The sequence below is a fragment of the Natrix helvetica genome (genome assembly GCF_964273705.1).
Source record: "Natrix helvetica genome assembly, chromosome: 4".
In the NCBI taxonomy this organism is placed as follows: Eukaryota; Metazoa; Chordata; class Lepidosauria; order Squamata; family Natricidae; genus Natrix; species Natrix helvetica.
In genome coordinates, this window is record NC_138550.1 from 127,546,800 (window position 1) to 127,563,250 (window position 16,451).

Sequence of the window (16,451 nt, forward strand, 5' to 3'; positions counted from 1 at the left end):
CTTCCACTGCTAGTTAAAAAAAGAAAAATAAATGAAGTTTTCTGTTAGATATTAGCATATATCGTGGCAAGTCTCCCCTCTGGTCCGCTGCTACAGCGGGAAACAGGTATCGTTCTGATTGGTCGAGGGGCGTACCCGATCCCTATAAAAGGGGAACCCTCCGACCACAGAGCAAGCTGGATCACTACTATTACTAATAAAGAGCTGTTAAGTCACTTCGTGTCCGCAGTCTGTCTCTCGTTGCCCAGATCTAACATTGGCGACGAAGGTGGGATCGAGAGGCAGATAGGACGAAGAACGCTACCTCCAGAATCTCCGGATTTGATCCAGCCCAGGAATTCGGCAGAAATTCCAGCAGCCGTCTCAGATCACCGCAGCGCGGCTAATTCAAACAGAGAAGATGGCGATGCATGCTCCCCCTGCTCCTTTCGACCCAGCAAACGACGAATGGGAAGCCTTCATGATTCGTTTCAAGTGTTTCCTCGAAGCGAACGAATACACGGGGATCACCGACGCAAGGAAGAAAAACATCTTCCTCGGCTACTGTGGAAAGGAAGTCTTCAATACGGCCAGAGACCTCACCGCGCCTACTCCAATACAGGCAGTATCGTGGACGGCGTTGCAACAGGCTCTGCAAACTCATTACGCACCAAAACCTTCCCGCCATGTCTGCCGCAAGGAATTCAACACGAGGAACCAGAAGGCGGGAGAATCCATAAATCAATATGTTGCAGCCCTACGAAAAGCAACAACTCACTGCGAGTTCAGGGATCTGGACGAGCACATCGTAGCGCAGCTCATCTGTGGGTTAAGAGACATTTCGCTACAAAAGAAGCTGTTGGCAAACCCGAATTTAACCCTACAGATAGCGCTAAACGAAGCAAGAGCGTCAGAGTCAGCGGAGAAATCATCGGTGACCATACAACGAGGGGCCAACGTAAACCAGCCAGCACCAAGACAAACCAGAGTACACTACGAGGACACAAGCCCCGACTTCGAGAATCCCGAGTTCGAGGACAGTCACCTGATGCAGAGCAGTCACTTGAGGCCTGGGGGGAGACCCGGATTCCGTTTGCCGCCCTGCGCAAGCTGCGGAGGGAATCACCCCAGGTCTACTTGTAGGTTCAGGAACGTTGTTTGTTCGCACTGCAACAAACTTGGGCACATCGCACGAGTGTGCCGGAGCGGAGTCCCTGCCTCACGGCAGCCACCCATGTACCGCCAACAGAAGCCCAACCCAGGGGCTTGGCGAAATCAAAAAGGGCGCCCAGAGAGAAATCCACAAGTGTTTACCCAGAGAGAAAATTTCCAAAGAGCTGAACGAGCGTATCCCCAGAGAGATTACTCACAAGGAGCTGAGCGAGCGTATCCCCAGAGAGAATACACACAAAGAGCTGAAAGAGCGTTCTATCAAGACGCTCAACGAGAGTATTTTCAGGATGTAGACGATGAGATAGAGTTGACCCAGAGAGAGGAGTTGCGAACGTATCTCACCACAATACATCAGGTCCGCCCTAAGCGGCCAAAAAGGCTGAGAGTCACAGTCCTCTTGGAGGGCTCACCCTGCGAGTTAGAAGTTGACACAGGATCGACCCTGATGATTATTTCATGGGCATCCATGAAACAGGCTATCCCTAGCCTCAGAAAGAGCCAACTACGCGCTCCAGACGTCCTGCTACGAGACTACCAGGGGAACCAAGTCCCCATCGTGGGCCAAGGCACATTCCACATCCGTTTCAAGGACATCGAAGCCCAGCTGCCCGTGACCATCGCCAGCGCGCCATTACAGAACCTTCTGGGGCTTGATTGGTTTGAAGCCCTGGGGTTAGAAGTCACCGGAATCAACGCCGTGAGAAACAGCAGCGCTGAACAGATTTTTAAGGAGTTCGAGGATGTGTTCAGCCCCGGTCTTGGTAAGTATGTGGGTAAACCAATATCATTCAATTTAGACCCCAAAGTGGCGCCAATCCGACTTAAACCGAGACGAGTGCCTTTTGCACTCCGCCCAAAAATAGATAAGGAAATAGATAAGTTAGTGGAGCAAGGAATCCTTGAGCCGGTAGATCACGCGCGCTGGGAAACACCCATCGTGACCCCAGTCAAACCAGACGGATCAGTCTGCATCTGCGCGGACTATAAATGCACAATTAATGTCGCGCTACAACAGAGCGCATACCCTGTGCCTATAGTACAGCACTTATTGCACTCGTTGGGGCCAGGAAAGGTATTTGCTAAGTTAGACATGGCACAAGCTTACCAGCAACTGCCAGTGGATAGCGCCACAGCGGAGGCCCAAACTATAGTGACGCATAGAGGAGCATTCAAATGCAACCGGCTACAATTCGGTGTGAGTATTGCCCCAGGATTGTTCCAGAGCGTCATGGAACGACTTTTGCAAGGGATACCGGGAGTCGTCCCCTATTTTGACAACATCTTGGTGTCCGCTGCAAACGAGGAGCAATTAAATAAAAGAGTCAGAACTGTTTTGGCCAGAATCAGAGAAAAGGGTCTCCGCCTTAAAAAGGAAAAATGCCAAATTAACGTGCCTAGCGTAGAATTCCTGGGTTATAGAATCGATGGTCAGGGAATACACCCCACTTCAAAGAAAATTAAGGCGATCCAGGACGCCCCCACACCACGAAATCTGACTGAGTTGCAGGCATTCCTCGGACTACTTAACTTCTACAGCGTTTTTCTGAGGCAGAAGGCGACCGTTGCTGAGCCACTACTCCGTCTACTCCAGAGGAACGCACCATGGAAATGGGGACGATCCGAAGCTGCAGCTTTCGCCGGGGTAAAGCGCCTGCTCACCACTGACTCACTGCTTGTCCAATACAGCCAGACCCTAACGCTGGTATTGACCTGCGACGCATCACCCTTCGGAGTTGGAGCAGTCCTCAGCCACAGGATGCCCGACGGAAAAGAAGCACCCATCGCCTTCTACTCCAGAACTCTTTCATCGGCCGAAAGGAATTACAGCCAAATGGACAGGGAGGCGCTGGCTGCTGTAGCTGGAGTAAAGCGTTTCCACGAATACCTCTATGGCCGCGATTTTGAACTAATTACAGATCACAAACCGTTGTTGGGACTTTTGGCGGGAAACCGCCCCACTCCGGTCTCCCTTTCTCCACGCATGACCAGGTGGACTGTTTTCCTGGCTGCGTACTCATACAAATTGATTCATCGACCGGGCTCCACTCTCGGACACGCAGACGCGCTCAGCCATTGCCCATTACCTGACATTCTGCCAGACCCCACTCCAGAAGTACCGGTATTGCTCATTGACTGTTTGGACTCTGGACCCGTTTCTTCATACGACGTTGCAAGGTTCTCCTCTAAAGACAATATAATAAAGCAAGTTCAAACTTGGGTTTGGAGGGGGTGGCCGAAGGGCAACGTGGGCCCGGAATTCAAAATGTTTTGGTCAAAACGGGACGAACTCTCAGTGTTACAAGGTTGTTTATTGTGGGGGGATCGAGTTGTTATTCCGTATGTTTTACGAAGGAATGTATTAGATGCTTTACATGTGGGTCATCCGGGGATTGTTAGAATGAAGGCGTTAGCAAGAAGTTACGTTTGGTGGCCAAACATGGACAAAGAAATAGAGGAGTGGGTGGCCACTTGCGACCCATGCCAGGAATCGAGACCAGCACCCCCGGAAGCGCCCACCACAGAATGGGAGAAACCTAAAGCACCCTGGTCGCGAATACACATCGATTTCGCACGGCCATTCCAAGGTCAGACTTTCCTTATAGTTGTGGATGCATACTCAAAGTGGCTAGATGTAGTCCTAATGACTTCAACCACGGCAGAGGCAGTCATTAAGGTTCTACGGCGACTTTTCGCCACCCATGGCCTGCCCGACCTCCTGGTCTCCGATAACGGGCCCCAGTTCACGGCCATGCAATTTGAGACATATCTAGCAGGTCAGGGAATTCGGCACGCCCTCGTCGCGCCATTCCATCCGGCATCAAATGGACAGGCGGAGAGAATGGTACGATTCGCAAAAGAGGCCCTTGCTAGGATGGGTCCAGGTGATTGGCAAACACGCATTGATCATTACCTTTTAATTCAGCATATCACCCCAAGTGCAACGACGGGTAGGAGCCCCGCTGAACTACTCATGGGCCGCCGTCTACGGTCTCACCTGGACCGTCTTCACCCAAATTACTCTGCCACAGCTCCCCCAGACTCCACAAGCAAAATTCGGTCTTTTAGCATAGGGGATTCAGTATACGCCCACAACTATGCAGGGGGAACATTGTGGATGCCGGGAAAGGTCATTGGCATCACGGGTCCACGATCGTATCTGCTGGAACTGGAAGATGGGCGGAACTGGAAAAGGCACATCGATCAACTTCGGGGTCGCCTAGCGCACTCAGACCTTCAAAACGAAGACGAGATTTTCCTGCCTACAGAAAGTCAGTCACGCGAGAGCCTCATCATAGAAAACTACGACACCTGCGAACCAAGCTCGGGACAAGAAAGCACGCACGAAGCAGAGCAACCCCCAGGCAACGCAACCGAGCAGACTCCGGAACGCCCTAGCAACGAGGGTACGAAACCTCCCGAACGTGGAACGGGAAAAGCATCCGATCCGGAAACCATTTCTGACCAACCAGAACCACGACGTTCCTCCCGAGTAAGACAACCCCCAACATACCTAAAAGACTATGTTACCTACCGCAACGTTCCGTCTAGGAGGGGAGGGGTGTTAGATATTAGCATATATCGTGGCAAGTCTCCCCTCTGGTCCGCTGCTACAGCGGGAAACAGGTATCGTTCTGATTGGTCGAGGGGCGTACCCGATCCCTATAAAAGGGGAACCCTCCGACCACAGAGCAAGCTGGATCACTACTATTACTAATAAAGAGCTGTTAAGTCACTTCGTGTCCGCAGTCTGTCTCTCGTTGCCCAGATCTAACATTTTCTAGTGGTTTCGCTGATGCTGGTGTTACCTTTTATAAAAAGTCAAAAGTTCCACATATATAGAAGAAAGGGATGGGGAAAGAGTAAAGCAAACATAGAAAGCTATGTGTGTATGATGGGAAAACATGTGAGTGAAAATATAGACTTGCTGAGAAATCAGATAATATTACTGTTTATTTTAATAGTGTTTTAATTGGAGCTGCACTTAGTTTAATTCTATAAAATACCTTCTCATGATTGTCTTCCTTTCTAGCTGCTTATAGCTGCCTTACTTAATGTTAGCTAGTGACATTATAATGATTACAAATTAGTATAACAAGAGCAGTTGAACTGAGGTCAGAAAAAGAGGAGAGAAAGACTAGATTGTTTGGGAAAATACTGCTTTAGTGTAATAAACATGGATTATAATACTATAAGTATTTTCATTGAGATGCATCTGCATTTTTAATAGGGGAAAATGAAGATGGGAGCTGCAAAGCTATACCTGAAGAGATGAAAATGTATTGCTTTCTCATAAAGTAAATCATTTAATTATTCAGTCAGTTATCCACTAATGAGTTGAGCCTTCTAACATTTTTTCTATTTTTTTTTCTAATAATTAATTGATTACAACTTTCGGTAATATTCTTAAACCACCAGTGAATCTCCCCATTGTAGCTGCATAATAGTATTTCAAAAATAGACAATGTAGTTTCTCTTAAGTAGCAGTATAACATCTGATAACCTCATTCATTCTGTGGAATACAATTTGCCTTGGTATAATATAATCACTGAAGAGGTCATTAATATTCTAAAAGATGTAATCCATATTTATATTTGCATTGTAACTGAGCTTCAGACAGAATTTCTCTTTATAATTGCTGTTGTCATTCTTGGTATTTCCTCATGATGGAGCCATTTGCATTACAAATTCTGTCAGCAAATATTTGGTAAAAGTTCCTTGCCCTGACTTTTAGATCTTTTACATACTTGTATTGAAACATATTTCATTTAAATTACACAGCCAAGCATATTATGGATGCACATTAGCAAGCAAAACAACTATTACTGGGTGCTTTAAAATCTAATGCAAAGTTTACAAGGTATGTAAGTTATTATATGCAGAGTTTAATTATATTCTGTGTTTATTGTGTTAAACCATCAGGGATCCTGGGAATTAACATTCTACAAGTGGAATTCATGAATCAGTGAATGAAACAAATATTTTTTAGTCCAATACATTCCATTAATATTTTCTTCATACAGGAAAACTAAGACACAACTGATGTATATGTATATACATATGTATGTACATACTTACCACATTTTTCGGAATATAAAATGCACCGGAGTATAAGACGCACCAAGGTTTGAAGAGGCAAATTTTTTTAAAAAGTTTTTGCACTCTACAAACCTCCCAAAAATGGCCCGTTTTTCGTGAAAACAGGCCTGTTTTTTTTAAAGGGCATGAATAGCTCTTAGGAGGCTTGTAGAGTGCTCCTGGAGGGGGGAGCCAAAAACAAGCAAAAAATGGCCCAATTTTGCAAAAACAGGCTCATTTTTTGTCAAAAAAGTGCATGGATAGCCTTTATGAGGCTTGTAGAGTGCTCCTGGGGGCTGGCGAGGCAAAATTGAGCAAAAAATGACTAGTTTTCTGCTCATTTCTGCCCTCCCCAGCCCCTAGGAGCTCTCTGAAAGCCTCCTAAAAGCTATGCACGGCCATTTTGGTGAAGGGGATGGGGTTCTGAAGGCAAAAAATGCTGTATTCAGTGTATAAGACGCACCCAGATTTTCACCCTCTTTTTTGAGGGAAAAAGGTGAATCTTATACTCTGAAAAATATGGTGTCTGTCTGTCTGTCTGTCTGTCTGTCTGTCTGTCTGTCTGTCTGTCTATCTATCTATCTATCTATCTATCTATCTATCTATCTATCTATCTATCTATCTACTCACGTGATCAGTTCCTTTTTGAGATCTCTTGAATGGACCTTGAGTTTTGGACTAGGTTCCGAGACGTCCGAAGATTTCTTTTCTTCCAGGCTTTCAGGACAGACTGCAGGATCTTTCTGAAATAATAGAAGAGACTGTTATTTTGAAGAACTGCTATCTTTTAATCCATTTCCCCCCAACCTGATGCCACCCAAAATCTGTGGACTGCCCAGTTTCAGTTACCTAATCCACTCAGCTAACTCAGAGTAAATAGAAACTGTTTTTAAAAAACAGTTTTTAGTTTAGTGCTATTTCACACAAATCTTTATAAATCTAGTGGGAAAATGCATAGAAATTTTACTTTTTTGTTGGTAGTCATTATGTACTCATTGAAACAGATCGTTTGTTAGGTCTCAGGGAAATTGTGCAAGTTATTCACAATTATAAACCTATTGTTATGCTTCTCCAAACAGAAGTTAGTCAAAATAAAGGAATGCCTGATTTTATAAGCTGATTCTTGGTTTGTGGTAAACCATGTTGTGGTTTATTTGAGTTTGGTTTAACAAGATATATGATTGCAGCCAGGGCCATTCAATTTCTGTTGTATGTTGCATGCCACAATGATTTGTTTCTCAAACTATGGCTTAATAAGTCACATGAATCTGGGGTGGGTTGTCAATTTGTTTACCCCCAGTTCGGGTGCACTTCCACTTGCGTGCAATGATTCTGCGCATGCACAGAAGCCTCTGGGTGGGTGGAGCCTCCCACCGCCGCTACTACCAGTTCACCCAATCTGGGCCGAACCGGCAGCAACCCACCTCTGATATGAATCTAACCATACCGCCTGGACAGAAAAAGTAATCAGCATGTTCACCATGCTGCAGTAGTTCAATACCAAATAATAATGTCATGATCACCTTATATCATCTGTCATCTTAGATCAAAGTCTGTACTCAGAGTTTGTTGTATCTACTCAAATATAAGAGACAGCTATTGGAAAAAAAGTTTATTAATGTGACCTTTTCTGTATGCTTGTACAATCTGTCTTCAAAAGCAGAAAACTAGAGGCACACCTCATTATTGAATACAAAGGTATATTAGACACAGTGGCAAGGTCCAGAAAGCTAGTATGAAGTAAACAAAAAGTCTTCCACAAGTACGAGTTGTTTGTTTGTTTGTTTAATTAACCTCTCCCTATTCTGTTTCTAAGTGATCTGCTAGGCTGTCTGTATGTGTGAGCATTATTTGAGAAGCTGAGTTACATAGTTCTTAGGATCCTTGCCAGCCTCCATATTCCTACCCATTCAGGAGGAGGGGGAAAATCAAATGAAATTCCATTAATGTACAGATGGACATTTATATTGATTTTTTTGCAAAGACCAGAACATAATGACAACACAAATAACAGATAATAGCATCTGGCACTTTTAACATTTTAAGCCCTGAAATCTTTGGAAAACTGACAGTTGAACTAAACTAAAAGCTGCAGTTATTTCTCAGTTTTTTAATTCCTTTTAAAAAGAATATCAGCTTTTTCCAATTCAGAATTTTATTATTTGTTTATCTATTTTTGAGGAGGGCATTTGGACAGATAGGCTATTTCTTTCTTAGGGAAAAAAAACCCTTCTAGAAATGACCTTCAAGTTGACAATCAGTTCTATATGTGTGTATATGTATGTATATATATTAAACTAGACATAGTAAGAATAACTTGCTGCATCTAATATAGTACCTTTATAGTATGCTGTTTTTGACCTGATTTTTTTCATTTATAGTCAATATTATTTGGATCTAATACATTTTAGACATGAATCAGACACAAAATTATTCAGATAAAAAGATAAAAATTTTATCTCTTCCTTCCTGCATTCCCAAGCCCATTTGGAGAATTTTGTTTGGTTCATGCATGACCCATGTATGCTACCATATTTTTACTTTTCTTTATATTATAAATGACAGTATAAACATCTCTATTTGATGAATGTCTCGTGGACTTTTGGACTCGTGCTGGAGGCCATCCTCCAGATTCCCCAAGGATGGGTTCCAAAAACTGAGACCCAAAACTCTGAAAATTAAACCTCTGGTCCCAGTGATTGACCCATATTGGAGTCTGCATCTTTATTTGAGTACTTTATGAAAACATTTAGTTTCAGTTCACAATTCTTCTCAGCTGTTCCAGCTGCAGAAAATATTACTCAAGATTCATCCTTGAAGATAAATATTATCAGAAAGACTCATAGGGTCATAGAATTAATGTGGCCTTAAGCAATTTAGCTCAACTTCTGCTTAGTCCTTGACAGTTCTTATCATTGGGAAATTCTTCCTAATATTCACCCTTAGTTTTAATTTACATTCTTTTGTCTTTGACCAGCTTCCAGTCTGAGTCAAGAACAGATATGTCCCATCTTATAACATATAACATCATATCATATTAGCCTGCCTCCAAGCCTGGTGTCAGCCACAAATTTGATAAGCACATTTTCCCATCTTGTAAGGCTACTTATAAAGAAACTCAACGGCACCTGACCAGTGATATTTATTTCCACGATGATGGAGAATCATTTAATGTATACTCTTTGCATTTGATTGTTTAGACTTCAGAACTGTCTAAGTCAGACATATTCATCTTGGCCATGAAGATAAAGAGAGGCTACAGTGGGGCAAAAAAGTATTTAGTCAACCACTAATTGTGCAAGTTCTCCCACTTAAAAAGATGAGAGAGGCCTGTAATTGGCATCATAGGTAGACCTCAACTATGAGAGACAAAATGTAAAATAAAAGACCAAACAATCACATTGGCTGATTTGGAAAGAATTTATTTGCAAATTATGGTGGAAAATAAGTATTTGGTCACCTACAAACAAGCAAGATTTCTGGCTCTCACAGACCTGTACCTTCTTCTTTAGGAGGCTCCTCTGTCCTGCACTCATTACCTGTATCAATGGCACCTGTTTGAACTTGTCATCAGTATAAAAGACACCTGTCCACAACCTCAAACAGTCACACTCCAAACTCCACTATGGTGAAGACCAAAGAGCTGTCGAAGGATACCAGAAACAAAATTGTAGACCTGCACCAGGCTGGGAAGACTGAATCTGCAATAGGCAAGCAGCTTGGTGTGAACAAATCAACTGTGGGAGCAATAATTAGAAAATGGAAGACATACAAGACCACTGACAATCTCCCTCGATCTGGGGCTCCATGCAAAATCTCACCCCGTGGGGTCAAAATGATCCCAAGAACGGTGAGCAAAAATCCCAGGATCACACGGGGGGACCTAGTGAATGACCTGCAGAGAGCTGGGACCAATGTAACAAAGGCTACCATCAGTAACACACTACGCCGCCAGGGACTCAGATCCTGCAGTGCCAGACATGTCCCCCTGCTTAAGCCAGTCCATGTCCGGGCCCATCTGAAGTTTGCTAGAGAGCATTTGGATGATCCAGAAGAGGATTGGGAGAATGTCATATGGTCGGATGAAACCAAAATAGAACTGTTTGGTAGAAACACAACTCGTCGTGTTTGGAGGAGAAGGAATGCTGAGTTGCATCCAAAGAACACCATACCTACTGTGAAGCACGGGGGTGGCAACATCATGCTTTGGGGCTGTTTCTCTGCAAAGGGACTAGGACGACTGATCCGTGTACAGGACAGAATGAATGGGGCCATGTATCGTGGGATTTTGAGTGCAAACCTCCTTCCATCAGCAAGGGCATTGAAGATGAAACGTGGCTGCGTATTTCAACATGACAATGATTCCAAACATATCGCCTGGGCAACGAAGGAGTGGCTTCGTAAGAAGCATTTCAAGGTCCTGGAGTGGCCTAGCCAGTCTCCAGATCTCAACCCCATAGAAAATCTTTGGAGGGAGTTGAAAGTCCGTGTTGCCCAGTGACAGCCCCAAAACATCACTGCTCTAGAGGAGATCTGCATGGATGAATGGGCCAACATACCAGCAACAGTGTGTGCCAACCTTGTGCAGACGTACAGAAAACGTTTGACCTCTGTCATTGCCAACAAAGGATATATAACGAAATATTGAGATGAACTTTTGATATTGACCAAATACTTATTTTCCAGCATAATTTGCAAATAAATTATTTCCAAATCAGCCAATGTGATTTTTTTTTTTACATTTTGTCTCTCATAGTTGAGGTCTACCTATGATGCCAATTACAGGCCTCTTTCATCTTTTTAAGTGGGAGAACTTGCACAATTGGTCGCTGACTAAATACTTTTTTGCCCCACTGTAGCCTCTGTATATCAAGAAATTACTTTCCTGAGATCAAGTAAAGTAAATTTACTACATCCATCCCATTCATCTACCAAACTAATTTCTCTGTCATTAAAAGATAAAAGTGTACTTGAATAGAACTTGTTCTTCTGAAACTGATCGGCTCTTGGTAATGGTACTGTTCCCCCACCACCACCAATTGTTCACAGAGAGAATGTTTGATAAAGTGTTCTAACAACTTGCCAGTATAGATATAAAACTAACTGGTCTGTAACCTCCCAGGGCCTTCTTACTCCACCTTTTAAATACTGACAAGATGGATGCTGTTGTCAGCCATTCAGTCATGCCCGGCCCTCTAAGGATCAGCACTTTCATGCCCCTCTGCCTTGCACTGCTTCCTTCAGATCCGCCATGGTCATTCTGATGTCATCCTTTATATACTGTCCAGCCAACAGATATTAAGGTAGTTTCTTCTCCTTTTTCCATTGATCGCTCCCAGCATCATTGACTTTTTGAGTGAGTCAGTTTGCATGACATGAACAAAGTATGACAGCTTTTGTTTATAGATCTTGACTTCAAATGATATTTTTGAGGAGGTTTGGTCTAGCACTTTTTTATTTGTTATTTTTGCAATCCGTGGGATGCATAATAGTTTCCTCCAGCAACATAGTTCAAAGGTGTCCACCCTTCTCCTATCTGACTTTTTTAGAGTCCAAGTTTTAGCAGCTATAAGTAGACGTTGGAAAAATTATTGTGTTAACTAATTTGCATTTGATTGTGAGGTTGATGTCTTTACTCTTCCAGATGTTAATCATGCCAGACATTACAGTTCTTCCAAGTGCTATATGCCATCCCATCTCAGGGCTGCAGTCATCACTTTGGTCAATTTTAGAGCTCAGAAAGATGAATTCCTTTACTGTTTCGATGGTCTCATTGTTGATCTGCACTCTGACCTTTGTGTTCTTCTACTAAATGTTTTATCTGTTTGCAAATAAAGACTCCTATTGCAACTCTATGCTTTATTTGCATGTAAAACTACTCTGCCTTGCTTTCTGTTAGTTCTATTTTTTAGCATTTAAAAAAATATCCTTCAAGGTATCAGTTCTAGGCTGCATAAACAAAGGGATAGAATCAAGATCATGTGAAGTGTTGATACCACGATATAAAAAAGATGTTGAAATGCTATAAAGAGTGCAGAGAAGAGCAACAAAGGTGATTAGGAGACTGGAAGCTAAAACATATGAAGATTGGTTGCAGGAACTGGGTATGTCTAGTTTAATGAAAAGGACTAGGGGACTCATGATAGCAATGTTCTGATATCTTAGGGGCTGCCACAAAGAAGAGGGAGTCAAACCATTCTCCAAAGCACCTGAGGGAACAATTCTCTTGGATTGTTCCAAGAGTTCCAACAATTCTCAGAGAATTCTCCAAGGGAACAAGAAGCAATGGGTGGAAACTAATCAAGGAAAGAATCAACTTAGAACTAAGGAGAAATTTCCTAACAGTTAGAATAAAGAATCAACAGAACAACTTGCGTCCAGAAGTTGTGAATGCCCCAACACTGGAAGTCTTTAAGATGATGTTGGATAGCCATTTGTCTGAAGTAGTGTAGGATTTCCTGCATAAGCAGGGAGTTGGACTAGAAGACCACCAAGGTCCCTTCCAACTTTGTTATTCCATTCTATCTTTTATGTATAATCACGACTCTAATGTTATCAGATTTTTGGAGATGCCTTTGGACATATTTTCTAAACTAAGATTTCTAGTTCTACCTCTTTATTGCTATCATATTTTGTGAATTGATACACAAGTTACTGAAGATTGAAGATATCATATTTATTGGTCTCCCTACTATCTTCTATTGATGATTTTTGAGCATACGTTTCTATCTTGGGCTCCACCATTATCATCTGCAAGCATGTATATAATGTCCAGCATTTTTCCAAGTGTGTTCCTCTGGAACCTTCTTGATAAAGTTTGCAAGATTCTTGACATTGCGGGTTCCCTATTCATGAAGTTTTCATTTGAAGATGGGAGGTAATGGAGATTTTCTATACCTTAAATTATACCATTATAATTTTTTTTTACTATTGTCAAATTTGAATGGCTGCATTCAATATAAACTCTCCTTCTTTCAATATTTTGAAATATTCACACATATTAAGTTAATTTACTTGAACTGTTTGAGACTCAAAATGTAATAGATTAGATATAAATCATTCCACTAACAAATCAGTTTGAATATCATGATATAATATTAATAGAAAATTGCATTTTGATCTTTTGTTCATGCCAAATTGACATTATGAGCTAATACAGATTGTTAAAAATTGTTATGTGAAATGTATGAATGGTTAATGGGATTTTTACTTTTAACCAATTACTTAATTCATTTTCATATGCCCACAAGCAATATGTACAATTATAACTTCTAGTGACACATTGGTACGGGCCTGCAGTATTTTCAGTTTCAGAGACACTTAAATTATTAGACATGATTACCAAAATCATAAGAATATAAGATCCTACAATTAACCTTTATAAATCTTTGTCAATGAATTAATTCAATAGGCAAATGTTAAAAACTAAATAGAACAAAGAATTGGAGGTCCCCATTTTTTTGTTAAGGAATTTTCATATATAAAAATTAAATAGTTCCTAGATTATGCCATATTTAATTAAAATAAATTGGATCTTTTGTATTTTTACTGGGAAAATATTAATTTTCATCATGTTGTTTAATACATGGTAAGAATGTTTCATTCAGACACATTTCTGCAATGACCTAAAACTGCTATATTCTAGGAAGAAGCCATATATATTACTTCAACAGTTGATTTTATAAAACTTTGCCATTGTTCCATTATATTGTGGATTCAGGAATATAGCACACTTTTTTGTGAGAACTTGTTTGATCCACAAAAAGCAGTACACCAACTTTATTTTATTTTGTTAATCCCTGAGGTGATAAAATCCATTGTTCTAGTGAAATTCAGAAAGAAAAAATATCTCAAAAAGTTGGAGTTTGCCCTTCATGTCCATATCTTCAGACTGATTGCTCAGCTCAGACATAAGCCTTTATTGATTTTTTTATATGTTTCTATGAACTCCCTTGGACTGCAAGGCGATCAAATCAGTCAGTCGTAGAGGAGATCAATCCTGACTGCTCTTTAGGAGGCCAGATCTTGAAGATGAAACTCAAAATACTTTGATCACCTAATGAGAAGGAATGACTCACTGGAGAAGAGCCTAATGCTGGGAAAGATTGAAGGCAAAAGAAGAATGGGATGACAGAGAATGAGGTGGCTGGATGGAGTCACTGAAGCAGTAGGCCTGAGCTTAAACGGAATCCAGAGAATGGTAGAGGACAGTAAGGCCTGGAGAAACGTTGTCCATGGGGTCGCGATGGGTCAGACATGACTTTGCAACTAACAACAACAACAATGAACTCACTATTTCCACAGAGCTTCCTTCTTTCTCTTTGGGGTCTCTTTTGCTCCTAGACACCTGCATCTGCCTGTTTCTCCTTGAGATATTATCCTCCTGGCTAATATCATGAATAATGTTCTTATGTAACACTTGTATTTTCCCAGAGGAGTCTTAAAGAAAAAGATTGTCCTCTGGTCTTTCATCTCCTCCAACAAGGAAAATAACTTATTCTTGTAAATTAGCATACTCTTTTGGTAAGAAGACAAATAATAATAAAATAAAATAAAATAAAAAAGTTGCTTTGTAAGAGTGGTTTTATTTATGTAAGAGCAAGAATACTTCCAGACAGAGAGCTGCACTGCTAACAATAAAAAAATATGATGAAAATATTGCATCTTCTTTTGTTTTTAATAAAAAATAATTGATACAAAATAATCGACATAGCTTCTAAACTGACTACATTCTCAAAGTATAGTTCCTTGACAAGTTTCTTTCAATTAATGGTTCCATTTAAAATTTGATGTATTAAAATATGTTCTGTATGATTCATAAAAATGGCGCTCTTTGAGCCTGTTGGTTTTTTTTTTTTTTTTTTGCAGACATTTCCTTAGCATGGATGATATTAACTAGTTTGGCAATGAAATGTCTGCAAGATAATCACCAAGCTCAGAAAGCACCAAAGTCCCCACAGTTCAACCCTGAGCTACAATTATTATCTTCTCTCGGTTGTTCAAATTGTACCATTCTCTTCTTATGTGCTTTATTGAAGTAAAACACAGAATGCGTTATTGTAAAGCTTTAAAGCAACTGTTTAACTGCAGAAAGCCAGAGATTGGGGTGATGTCTCTTCCTACACAACTGCGATCCTTCTTTGCAATGCAAGATTGCAATGACATGGAAATAAATCTCCCACTTTCTGCACTAATTTTCATGTAATTAGTATGGTCTCCACCTGGCAGTCATTATACATGCGTTGTTCTTATGTTGTACACAAAGATAAATCTGAATAAACAGTGCTGATTCCTGTTAATTTATCTAAGTGTCATTCAACTCGCATTATAAGAATCTGATGCTGATTATTCATCATAAGAGTAGGTCTAAATAATACTCTACTTTGCTTAATTCTGCCACAATATTCGTATAGAAAACATGGGCAAAAAGTTGGGGGAAGGGAGAAAACAAACAAGAAATGTACTATCAACAGTCAATAAACATATAAATGAAAAGGGCATAACAAAAATCAAGGAAATCATCAGGTTTTAAATTATAATTTAGTATAGTATCTGTTTCAAATGATGATTCCCTTTATGTAAATATTTGTCTTATTTATGTAAGGGAGAGTATCAGCCCACAGCTGCATTTTTGTTTCCTGTTCAGCTTCTATTGTAAACCAAATTGATGCACTATACTGATATGCATGTTGATATTTTGTGAATGCCTTGATGAAGAATACAGAGGAGCAAATGAGATATGGTTTATGTTTTAAGTGCTTGATTGATTTCTTTGATGATCACTGTCCGAGAGCCAATTTCTATATGATTTATATTTTTCTGGCAATTGAGATTTCAAATTCAAAGAAATACACAGCCAAGCGATATTTAATCCTCATGTATCTATTGTATTACTGCCTGATTCCACTCCCTACACCAAAATTTGGGTATATTGATTCCCAGGATCAAAACTGGGCAGAAAATATAGATGATAGAGAACAGAAGATGGACATCTAATATCTTTGATCGGCATACCATTTTCTACCTTAATTGTTCCTCCCTTTTATTTGACTTAGGGTTGGTCAAGTCTCTATTTGAAGATAATTATCCTGTTATATAATATGACTTAAAGTCAAAGGCTTAAACATAATAAATATTACACCTAGATGGGTTTTGGCTTCTATATGGTGAATACCAACAAGATATAAAGCAGCAAGAACAGAAAAATGTGGCCATATATGTC

The 16,451-nt window shown here is 40.8% G+C and overlaps 1 protein-coding gene across 1 annotated transcript in view; it reads right to left on the reverse strand.

Moving 5' to 3' along the window:
• ST18 (ST18 C2H2C-type zinc finger transcription factor) overlaps positions 1–16,451 on the reverse strand; it is a 243,741-nt gene that overhangs the window by 18,175 nt on the left and 209,115 nt on the right. Inside the window, exon 13 of the mRNA XM_081950317.1 lies at positions 6,860–6,972. Within this exon, the coding sequence (XP_081806443.1) occupies positions 6,860–6,972 (113 nt within the window). The remainder of the gene's footprint in view (positions 1–6,859; positions 6,973–16,451) is intronic.